The sequence below is a fragment of the Typopeltis vanoorti genome, chromosome 3 (assembly GCF_054136105.1).
Source record: "Typopeltis vanoorti isolate ZY-2024b chromosome 3, IOZ_Tvanoo_1.0, whole genome shotgun sequence".
In the NCBI taxonomy this organism is placed as follows: domain Eukaryota; kingdom Metazoa; phylum Arthropoda; class Arachnida; order Uropygi; family Thelyphonidae; genus Typopeltis; species Typopeltis vanoorti.
This window is the reverse complement of record NC_143551.1, coordinates 166,433,031-166,444,923: the sequence shown is the minus strand read 5'-3', so window position 1 is coordinate 166,444,923 and position 11,893 is coordinate 166,433,031. Positions and strand designations below refer to the sequence as shown.

At 37.6% G+C, this 11,893-nt stretch overlaps 1 protein-coding gene across 1 annotated transcript in view; it reads right to left on the bottom strand.

Annotated features, from left to right (window-relative positions):
- Positions 1–240: 240 nt before the first annotated feature.
- LOC150108729 (vitamin D3 receptor-like) overlaps positions 241–11,893 on the bottom strand; it is a 33,746-nt gene continuing 22,093 nt past the window's right edge. The window contains exons 2-3 of the mRNA XM_090390514.1: positions 4,577–4,721; positions 241–986 (exon numbers count right to left, since the gene is read on the bottom strand). Coding sequence (XP_090246640.1) covers positions 241–986; positions 4,577–4,721 — 891 coding nt within the window. The remainder of the gene's footprint in view (positions 987–4,576; positions 4,722–11,893) is intronic.

Here is an 11,893-nt window from a genome sequence, read left to right as displayed (position 1 = left end):
ATTTGCACAATAACATCACAACATAATAAATGGGTATTTTTTTTTATCAATATTTCGGCAAATTCAAGTCTATAGTTAATCCCTAAAACTATCCTAATGATAGCTTATTATTCTCATGTTTCCAATGTTACTAAAATGCTGTTCAAAATCAAATGGAGGCGGGGCGGACACTAAGTAGCGATCACAACATGTACGAGATTCAGCACCAGAGGGCGATATTTTCACTTAGGTCTCTTGCAGTCAACACTTCTTCGTTAAGTCTAAAGGTGTCTCTACTGCTGGTCCTTCTTTTATTTCTTCCATCTCTTCTTCTAGTGTAGGAGCAGAGGAATCATCGTCCTCGATGATCGTTTGGTCACTATTTGGTGTCTCTGGCTTTTTTACCGATAAATCTATTGGCGAGTCTTGTTCAGGAAGATCGCCATAACACTCTGTGGAAACCGCTGCGCCATCTCTCGGTGGTTTCAAAACGTGCGTCAGAGAATTAACGGAAATGAGATGCTGGGGTGGAGAATAGCTGTAGTCACCATTGTACATTTTAGGAATGCCGTTGAGACCTTTGTTGAAAAAGCTGCTATTGGCGGAATGAAAGAAATACTTGTTAGGGTTCAAAGGAGACACTGGAGATAATGGAAGTGGATGAAAGCTAATGTTTTCTTTTCTTTCGTAAGGCGGACTACTGGAGTCAAAATTCGTGCAGCCGTTGGCGAATCCATTCGCTGTCCCCTTAGGACTATAGACATTATACGACACAGAGTTCTCCAGTCCGCTGCTTTCAGAATTATGCGTAGTTCGGTTAGTGGCGTTAAGCGGAACCGTTGTGTCGCTGTAATCGGGACGGAAGTGATGTACCAGTTCTTTGCTGTCGTACGGAAGTTGGCCATTGCTCAACACTCCTTGCTCGGCCAGCCTGCTGGTCATTTCAGCTTGATCCTGAATAAGGCAGTGAATTTTAAACCAGTTGGAACGTCTACCGTAGCGCGAACCTGTAAAAAGAAAACAAGAGATGAAAGAGACTGTAAATATGATATGCTAATAGAAAAATTATCCATTAAAATGCACTTTGTTTACTGCCCTGGCTAAAAGTTCAATACAACAATTAAAAAGAAAGAAACATCTACTTTATATAGACTAGTATTTTTTACATTTCTTAATAGGATTTCTGAAACTCAAAGAATGATGCATTGAGAGAGCATATTAAAAAAAGAAAGGAGAAAGAGAAAATGAATTCAGATTTCGTTGTTAGTATTATTAGTGTTGAAAATACAGTACATGAAATATCCTTCATAAACGAATTATGGAAGCGATTACTTTGTATATCGTTAAAAAAGAAAGAGTTGTGATGGCTGAAAGGAGAGATTAATTAAAATTCGCATGTGCTGATTGTCTAATTTAGCATTATTGAGCGTGTAGAAATTGTCATTATGAATTTATGTAAAAATAAAATAAAAATAAGAAAATGGTGTGAGGGAATGAAGATGAGGGAGAATAGACAATAGAATTGGGTGCAGATATACACAAATCAACCAATGTAAACGAGTAGTGAATCTCATGTTACATTATCAGTTTGGCCATGGTGATTACTCATTCACCTGCTGTCCACCCCCTCCCCCTTTTCAGCACTGACTTGGTCTCACACTGAAGCTGTGGGATTTGTTCTCCTCCAAGTATGCTGGTTTTCCCGTCATAAACATAAAGCCAACCTTCGAACACATTTGGTAGTAGGAGTTACATGTCTTACAGAAGTATAAAATGTGAATTTGGTTCATTCGTGGCGTTCATGCAGTTGCCCTTTGAGATTTATTAGTGAAGTTTCAAACCTTAGTCTTGGATTAATTAAAACTCATAATTGGAAAACTATTTTACCAGAAAATGACATAACAAGTGATTTCCTTGTTATAAATACAGCTCGTTAAACCAACGACACTTCAAAGGAGATTCGACATGAGATTTAAGGAAATCTGCTAATCTGATAATGTAAATTTTATTCGTAGAATACTACCAAAGTGTGTGAAAGCAACGAATAACAACCATAAATATATTAACATCAATATAACACATATTTTAGTAAAAATCATTAAAGAAACTGATAAGGCTTAAATTACAATGCTTTAACAACACTACAAACTTCAATAAAGAAATTACATTAATAAACAGTAAAGGTTATTAAATGTCTAACCACAGATTCATTACGACATGAAGGAATAAATTTGCTTATGAAACAATCACAATGGTTGTCTGCACTAGTTTTAGCCTACGCACTATATGCTCGATTTTTTTTTAGGCTGTTCGCGTGCCTGTATTGTGTACTTTATCACCTTTGCTATCATTTTTTTTTTCAGTGTCTTATTCTTATCACTTTCTTTCGTTAAGTCACACATCCCATCACTGACTACCTCTACTTATTTACATTGGCTCGTATCTTTTAACGCAAGTCTATCCACGTGCTCCTCGCCCACACTCGAAGGTCTAGGTGTGAATTGAATGACGTCACGGACCGTTAAGCCCGACTTGAGCGGCTTTCTAAATAGCGTACTTTTCTTGGTAAAACAAATAAGTCTCGGAGATTTACAGGGTAATTTAGAATCGCGATGGCTGCTTTGACCCGGAAGTCGTTAGCTTGTATAGATGTTCATGGTTGAGAGGTCCCTATTATCAGCGACTTCTTGGCAAAAAAAAAGCGGAGAAAAAAATCACTTTATTTTCTCTGAATCTCAAATCGCTGTTGAGGGACACGGTGGGATTTGAGGACTAATGAGGGAAGAGCATAAACGTTTTTTTATTTTTATTTTTTTTACAACTCTTCCTGCATGAAATTCCTAAGAGATGGATTAAAAAAAAAACAAAAAACAATGAAGTCCCTTTTTTCTGATATTACAATTTGGCAAAAGTGTGGATCTCCTAAAAACAGGCTATTCTATATTTTTCTCTCCTAAATGTAGATCGGAATTTAAACCAAGGGAAATATATTTTCCGCGTTTTGAAGGGAGAAATCCTTAAATGGGGAACAAGTTTCGGAAAGTGTAATAGAGGTACTTATAATATTTATTGCTGTTAATTACATAAAAGCCAAAGCGTTTTCTTAGATTTTTTAAACATTAGAATCACGGACATTTACGCACTTTAAAAAAATCATAACAAAGATTCGATAAGTGTGGGATGCCAGGCGAATTCTGATTTTTTATAAAATTTCAAAATATGATAGTTGGGTATAATATTTTTACACTGAAGTAGCAGAGAGAGAGAGAGAGATTTGAAAATTTTAAAGGAAAAAAAAAGGTATGTCGGTATTTATTTACTTATGAGGAAGACTATATAAATGTTCTGACCTAACTTTCAACATCAGAATAATCAATAATTTAAAACGCTAAGTTGATATCCTTGCAACCTAAGAACAGTTTTCATGCTGTTAAATAAAACGAGTCCCTTAGATTCGTGGTAATGAATATAGTACATAACTATTCAAACCGCAATGTTCCATGAACAGGATAAACTGTTGGGTCCTGTGCCAATGAATAAATGAAATAAAATAAAAATAGCCTGCCTTGATAAGCGTCACTGACTGGCTACCTTCATTCTGCTCAGTGTTTCCAAACTATGTACCGCAAAATGTGAACCTTGGGATTTATGATTCGCCTTTGTCGATTATTGTGCAGCGAGAAGTGCTGTTAAGATATAAACAATTTCAATTCAAAAGAGATTATGTTTCTCAGTAAGGCATCTTTTGTTTCTCCTATCATCTTAAGTGATTGGGCAATTAATTTCAGTCACTGTTGGAGTATTTTAGTCGTTGTACATCACCAAAAGATATATATTACTTAGCTGATATGTGTTTGAATTTCTTAGAGGCACAACTACTTGTATCGTAACGATAATTAATGATAAAACATAATCCAATAGTGTACAGTCAGCCTTCTAACAGAAGGGTATTGTAGGTAGCTTAGCACAACAAACAATGAAGGGAGTATATTTTCAGAGTAATTTATGTGCGAGAAATTATCTACTCCTTGCAGGTCACACTGAGCAGGAAAATTAACGATAAATGTTTACCCGACCACTTAACAGAAGACGTGGGAAAAGGGTAGTTAAAATGTGAAAAAGGAAAGAGTAAAGTGCCGTGTCCGAAAATAGAGAGCCATCAAACAGAGGTGTGCGCTGTGAATATAAATGCAAAATATATTTGAGAGTCGTGTGATTGGAACCCGGTAGTCACATAAGTCTTCCACCATCAACTGGTTACAAGGTGGGAAAAAAAGAAAATAAAAAAGGAAAAAAATAAAACCTCTTCGAAGTGGCACCCAGTGTGGAGTGACAAACACCACCATCTATTTCCCGGAGATCCATTTATCTTTTAAAGAATCGGGCTGAGGAACTGCGAGGTGAGTCTTCCCGGCTAGACTCAGTTGGGGCTTGTTCGTCCCGCATGTTGCTTCCCGCTGTAAAAGATACTCTCGTCCCAGCACTACCTTAACTCAATTAACCCTAGTGTCGACCTCTCCCATTCACTGCGTGACTAACAGAGTACGCCTTAGCATCCCGCGGGGTCAACAAGTAGAAGGAAGAGACGTGACCGTACCACTCTTGGACATTCCAACCATAAGGCACTTCTTGAGACGGCAGCTCTTGCACGAAGTCCGGTTTTTCTTGTTGATGATACACTGGCCGTTGTTCTTGCACTCGCCCAGGGCAGAAAGGTTGTTGTAGGTCCGGCCAAAGAATGACTGAAACAGGAAAAGAGCACACATCAGTTTCTTAGCCTCATGTCTATGAATATAATGTCTTAAGAAAATTCATGAGCACCGACATAATTATACCCGATACATTTGTTAAAATTGAGTTCTGAGTAAACTTACCTGTCATCACATACAATTAACATTACTACACCCCCCTTAACCGTGCTATTACTATAACTGGGCCACTAGAACTGTTCAGTTTGGCTTTGTTAACACGAACCCGTTTCTAATTGCTGTTCACGGAATATGCGATATTTTGTTAAGAAGCATCAGCGCCCCCATTCCAGATTTTAGTCCTTCGACTCCATTTATTTTTCGTTATTAATTTCAACCACACCGCATGTCAACAAGTACGCTTTTGTTAGTCATGGTAGAGACGTGTAGGAGAAAAAAATCGAGAAATCGATTGTTTTGTTTTGTTGCTAACCCTGCCTTTTTAATATATCCTTCTGTCCTCTTCCTTTCCTTTCTTTATCAGAATCAATCTCTTACATGATTTAAGTTTGGGTGTGTCTTCAGTTTCTTCATTGCCTACAGGATATTGCAAGTTCTGAATGCCTAAAGCGTACTTGGAACTCATGCATGGCGTCTTTAAGTGCAAGCATGAAGCAGTCGTAGTTACAGATGCCCATTCTTCATCCTGCACTTGATGTGTGCCTAATATGATTTCTTCGGTTGCCTGTTTAGTCCTCATCGCTTAAGTGGACTTGTCAGAAGTAAGAAGAGGCACCGTCATTAGTGAATCTAAGTAATGGAATATTGCTTTTCTCCTGAAAATCTGAGAAGGGAAGAGAAACATTGAACACGGATTAAGACCGCTGTTGGTCCTTGAAGAGAAGTATCCTGAGGAAAGCAATTATGGAGATTTGTCCAGCGTATGTAACGTAATAATATCTCCAGGAAACTTATGGAGGAAGAGGATTATGGTAGAAAGTGTCCGTATATACGCAACTGACAGACACAGAAAATTAAGGAGATAGAATATAGTTGTCCTAACCAAGTTACTTGCCGATAACAGGACACCGCTGCTGATACGCAAATGAAGGATATAATTAGATATTATCCTTAAGATCCTTATTAATGTTAAATAGATTCAACTTTTACTTGAATGTAAAAGATAATACTTTATTAGCAGTAGCAGTATTTGACATGGAGTTTTACAAATAATTTACAATCTTCAGTATGGAGCTCCTTTGGTATGTCAATACTTAACAATTTCCAAAGGATCTATATATTCGCTTCTTATCAGTATTTGTATTGCATTTACTGACCTGACAACGCCATTTCTAATAGTTGGTTCATCTCAGAGGACTAATATCAAAATATTTGCAATATAAGCTGTTTAAAATACTCATGTAGGAGGGATAACGCCATGTGCTTTACTTCATTTAGAACTAAAGCTTCATGATTGAATAATTAAATATATTAAATACATTTTGGATATTACAATCTTCTATGAAGAAAGTACATTACGAAGGCAAATCGAATCACCATACCGTGTACCGCTGCCACCATCATTTTACTTTTCTCTTATATTTGGATTTCGAATATAATGTGTTCCTTATAATTTTAATGGATTCAAAGTATACGATCTTCATTTACTGAGCAAGAATAAAATGCATTAAGATTAATCTAGCCTGACTTTATCCCATCAAATGATAAAAGTCAGGCTAGATTAATAAACGATTAAAATATTAACGACTTGGATGAGTCCATTATATTCAACAGCAATTGTTTTGCCCTTTAAACTCTATTGTTTAATTCACCAGTTACACGATTAAGCCTAACATACACAGAAATGATTCTAATATTGCGTGTCAACATTACAAACAATTTACATATTCATTTCCGCCTTGAACTTAAGTAAAAAAGAATGCGAGTGCAGTATTAATTGAATAACAGCCTAGGGATTTCCACAATAGCCTTCCAAATAGGTCGTATTTCATGTTTAGTGAACAAAAACATTGCGTTTCCTAGACTTCCCCACAATTACGCTCTTTGTTTTCTTTTAGCATCCTTTACAACGTAAGTCGTTTCTTATAAGACTTCCATTGTCCCTCATGAACATGTACACTGGACCCAGCGGTGATCTCCTGAGATCACAGCTCGATTTACAACAAAGGGTTTTACATCTCGAGATGCACAAAACCGCGTGGGTGGGTGAAGTGTGTGTAACTTGCTTGCAAATATTGGACTACGTCAGTGGGTGAATATAAATGTCGAAGACAGGATGCGGAACTATCCCAAAGTAAGCGAGTGTTTAATAGAATAGATTATGCACGAAACCTGGTCCGGCGTGATGCGATGAAGGTCGCTCAATGTAAGACAATAATAAACCTGAAGCAAAATAGCTCCTTTCGGGCCATCTCTTTGAGTAAGAGGTGCGATGATGCTTACATTGAGTTTAAATATCCTGACTTCCCCCTAATAATGGCAATCTTGCTTCTAAGCCCCTATAAATCATCCGTAGAATATGTTTTATATTTTTTTCTCCCACTAGATGAAGGGAATGAAGATCTTTTGATGCGAACATGTAGGCCAAGGTTTCAGTACAAGTGCGATGGAAACAGGAAGTGAAAAGATTCAATCACCTTGACAAGAAAATGACGAGAATCTGTCTGGCTTTTGGGTCATAAATAAACATTATTTCTTAATTGGCTCACTAAAACAATAGTCAGAATTCCTTATCGCAAGGTTTAGTCCAGTAAGACTCTTGCCGTGTTGTTAGCAATTTGGTTGTTTAGTTACAAAGTATCAAAGAACACAGCGCACAGCATTCGTCAGGTATGGGGGATAAAATGACAAGAGCAAGTACCTGCTTTTGGACACTCCCAGTATAACTAACGTGACATTTTATTGGACCCACAAGTGAAGATCTCGTCCTGATAAAAATCCTCTCTACATTAATATCCTTTACTATTCGCAACGGGAAAGGAGGAAAGAATTAGTTATCCGGACCTCGCCAGGGAGGCTCCAGCGACAGCATTCAATGCGTGACGCTGATTGCAGGTGTTATTGGTTGATATGCGACACACGTATAAATAGTTATAACTGCAGTGTTTACACCACAGATATGTCCCTTAATAACAGCACATTACATAGCCTTGCAATTATAATCGCTTAAACGAAAAAAAGTAGGAATAGCAGCGAAGAAAAAACTGGTAAAAAAACATCGCATGTTTAATTAACATTACACTAAGGCATTTAAAGGTTATGGAGGGTAGTGGATTATATCTAATTGTGTTCTCGCTATGTTCTCCTTCCAGTTTGTCTACATGGCTGGGGAAAACCCGATTTTCTGAAATGAAAAACCCCTGCCGCCTCCTTATGAAACTGGAAAAACGCCTTGGGTTGTATAAATGACGGATTCCAATCTCCTAATCAAAGGTACGACGTGGTTCTTCCGATTTGTTACGCAAGCTCTACTTTTAGATCAACTATGTCAGGTTTGAGGTACCATGTAAAGATATTTGATAATAAACGGAAACTGCGTAGATGATTTTGAGTTCTCGTATTTAAGAATGTTCCTGATTCACTGATTTTCCAGGTAATCCAGTATTTTCAGTTTGGTTTGAGTTCAGTTTTGGATTACGGTCGAAGCGAGTGTTTTTATGTCTGTGTAAGTGTTTGTTCTTCTGGTCGATTATCCTGTGGGATGATAAAACTCAACAATCGCCATGGGAGACCCGCTAACTGCAGCTGAAAAGACCTTTTAAAGGTTCTTCGTATTCAATAATTTCAGTAAATTTGAAGAGTGACGTAATTCCACATGACATAGACGGAATTCAAATTCAGGTCTTTTAAAACCGAAGGGCAAATGTCACATCATCCTTCCGACTACACTCAGGAAGATCTTTGTTCGATAAACACACGTGGATTTGAAGGCGAGCAAACCACTCGCAGATTATCTCAGCTTGCAAGACAGATCACGCGAGCCTCCAAACTCGGTTAATTATATTACAGCAGTTGTCAGGATCGGTTAAATCACTTTCTTAGTTCGGTATCTTAATGGTTTCATTGTTCTATATGACCCTTCACCTAGCTGCTTAAAGTGCGGTCGGAATAATAGTTATTAGATCACTAATTAAGGAACTGCAGCATAAATTAAGTTGGTTACTCTTAATAAAAACAGTATGTGGGCAACATTGCACGATGGAATATTCGCTTTATTAAAGTAGGCTTAATACGAACTGGGCAACTGACTTTCCTCCGCTAATAGTTACTACTGTGCAACGTTATTTTGGACAGATTGTTATCGCTAGCTTTCGTACCAATTTCCTTCGATGTTGATTCTGCAATAGCTGAGGCAATAAATAACCAACAACCAATAAGACAGTTAATACTATTGTTTTAATCTGGTTCAGAACCTGTAATTTAATTGGTCAGTATTAAGCAAGAACTCTTATTCAGCCCATTATTTAGTATCAAATGCGACGCAAGTCCGGAATCCTATTTCATTGGTTGAAAAGTAAGCGTGCAATAAATAAAAAGAAACGTTCAGGGTCTTGTAGAGGTTTATACCATATTACTCGCATTATTCTTAAGATAGTACATCTTAAGGGATAGGGAAGGTAGAGGAGGGGTTGCAACACTCATCATAGAGTTTTGTGCGCAAGGATGCATGACTGAATGAAACAAACAAATGGAATCATTATTTTCGTCAGTGAATCAATAAAGTTGTCCTTCGGAACGGACATTTTCAAAGTAATAACGCTAATTTATTATATATTTTAGAATAAGGTCTTGTTTAATGCGAGTTTTCTTTGCTATACAATTTCATAAAATGAGATTAATTTGCCACCACTTAGTGTGGCACAATGCCAGCAGCCATGAAAGGAGGTTAGGCATGAGTCTTGAGTTACACTGACGAAGTAAAAGTGTGACGAACATTTAGTTTAGTAACACACCTTCGTAGCTGGACTTACCGTACTCGCAATTTTGCTTTCGGACACACTCTCACGATACCTATTACTGTTGCTACCAGGTGAACAGGACAGTGGTCATGCTGAAACTGCTTTTCATGACCCTTAGCATTGGTGGAAACCGAGGAAGTTATTATTAGGGTGCATTAAAATATTTGTGCAGAAGGGAAATTAACTGACGCTATAGTTTCATGCATGCACGCTTTGAGTATGTTACGGTTTATGGATCGTGTATAAAGTTTCGTAATTCTTTTCTCTACTCTGAGTATACGTAAAGGTGTGGGTGTCTTGCTAAAGGACTTCATCTGAGATAAAAATTGCTCAACTGGTATTATCAAACGTCTTACACTTGCTGCTGTTACTGTCTTCAGTAAATAAGCTTTGAAAGCCTTATATGATGAGATAGAAATAAGAAAGTTTGTTACTGCAATGTTATCAGCTCTAGAAACTCATACTACGACACGTTAACAATTAGCTGAGTGGAGGCGAAGGTGCCCGAGGTGTGCGTATTCAATCTAGTTACTTTCACTTCCCTTTGTGTGGCCTCTCGGAAAGGCGAAATATCAGGGTCATGTGCAGAGTCCACCTACTGACAAATTCACCTCATCATTTACTTTTAAAGAACATGTTGCTTTCACGCTTGCGAAATGGGTTGAGGGATTATGGGGTGACTTGATACTGCTCCCATGCTTCTGCAATACACAAACACAACCGAGTTCAATAGGAATGCATTTTTTTTTTTTTACTCAACATTTCGGCTAAGTATAAAAGATCAAATGAATAGAAATGAGTGACGTGGTATTAATTCTTTTATTTTGATAGCCAAATTAGGGAATTACTATAATCTTGACAGAATTGTTTTTGATATCGTTACAAATCATAAGGGATGGGAGAAGGTGATGGTGGTACTGAAACATTCATCATTGAGGTTGTATGTTTGTGTGAAACGATGCGTGACAGTAGGAAGACAAAAAATGATTTTAAAAAAAAAATATGGTTTTTAAGCCATTTATAGGCAACTTCAGAATCTGGGGCTGTTACTTAAGCACTCCAAAGACTGCAGCTGCTATTAAAATGTTCCGAAAATTGTATCTCCTATTAAGGTGCTTCAAAATTTGCAGTTCTTAAATATTAAGGTAATTCTGAATTTGCAGCTCCTATTGAGCTCGTGACAGATTCCAATTATTATTTTAAGTAACTAGAGAGCATTTCGTGCATGGACTATGCAACAATGAGTGGATTTCTAATCAACAATGAGTGGATAAAAAAGGCGTTGATCTTCCTAAATAGGAGAGCATTTAACTATCTCTTGTCACCTGAGGCGATATTGGCTTCAGATAACAATTATGCCCATGAAACCATCGTTCCTTAATGATAGGAATTTTATTGAAGGTATTTTTTCAGTTTACTTTCTGCATAGCTCCTTTTACGAGTAGTTTGATACATTTATCCCGAAAGCAACTTGCAGTGACATCTCGAAGAAAGGGAAGCCATCCCTGCTGGTGCTTTTCAATATTAGAAAGTGTGCATTACGGATAAGTGAAATTGGTTAGTTAATAGTGTAGTGATCTCATTTAAAACATAAAGGAAGACTACGATATGGTCTATAATTCTGCTTTCTTTTTTTCGCCCGGGCGTCTACATTCGGGAGTATATTGTTTGTAAGCGGTAACACGTGCCTTGTTTTTTGTGTCAATGGGTCATCCCAGTTGCACAAGAAATCCAAGGCAGATAGCCAAGGATGTGATGCCTGTCAACAAAACCAGTTTGTGACATAAATACAAGGGAAGAAACTTTTAACCGTGTGAAGAAACGTGTACACAGGTAAACAGCTGATAGTGTGCACTTTCTCCCGTTGTTCGACGGATTTGGTCCAATGAACAGCACACGTAATTATCGTGAATAAAATCTATGCACGAAGATCATGCTGAGGTTGTCTTTGGACATCTTCGTTCAACCTGTGTGAATTACAATAAGGGGGAGTACACATACATATTCTCGCTCTATCCGGTTTCTTCATTTTCTTATCTCATTCTTGCTATTGTCTTCTGTTTATATCTTCTCTGCAGCAATTCTCTGTTTTCCCCTACCCCACCCCTAAGGCCTCCCTTGAAGAAAGTTTGTTTCCGTAATTCATTAATTTCTCGTAAGCGACTGCTGATATTCCAGCTGATAACAGTTCTAACGCAATTCAGAAAAATGGAGGTAAACCACCCACTAAATAGTCACCTCATCACA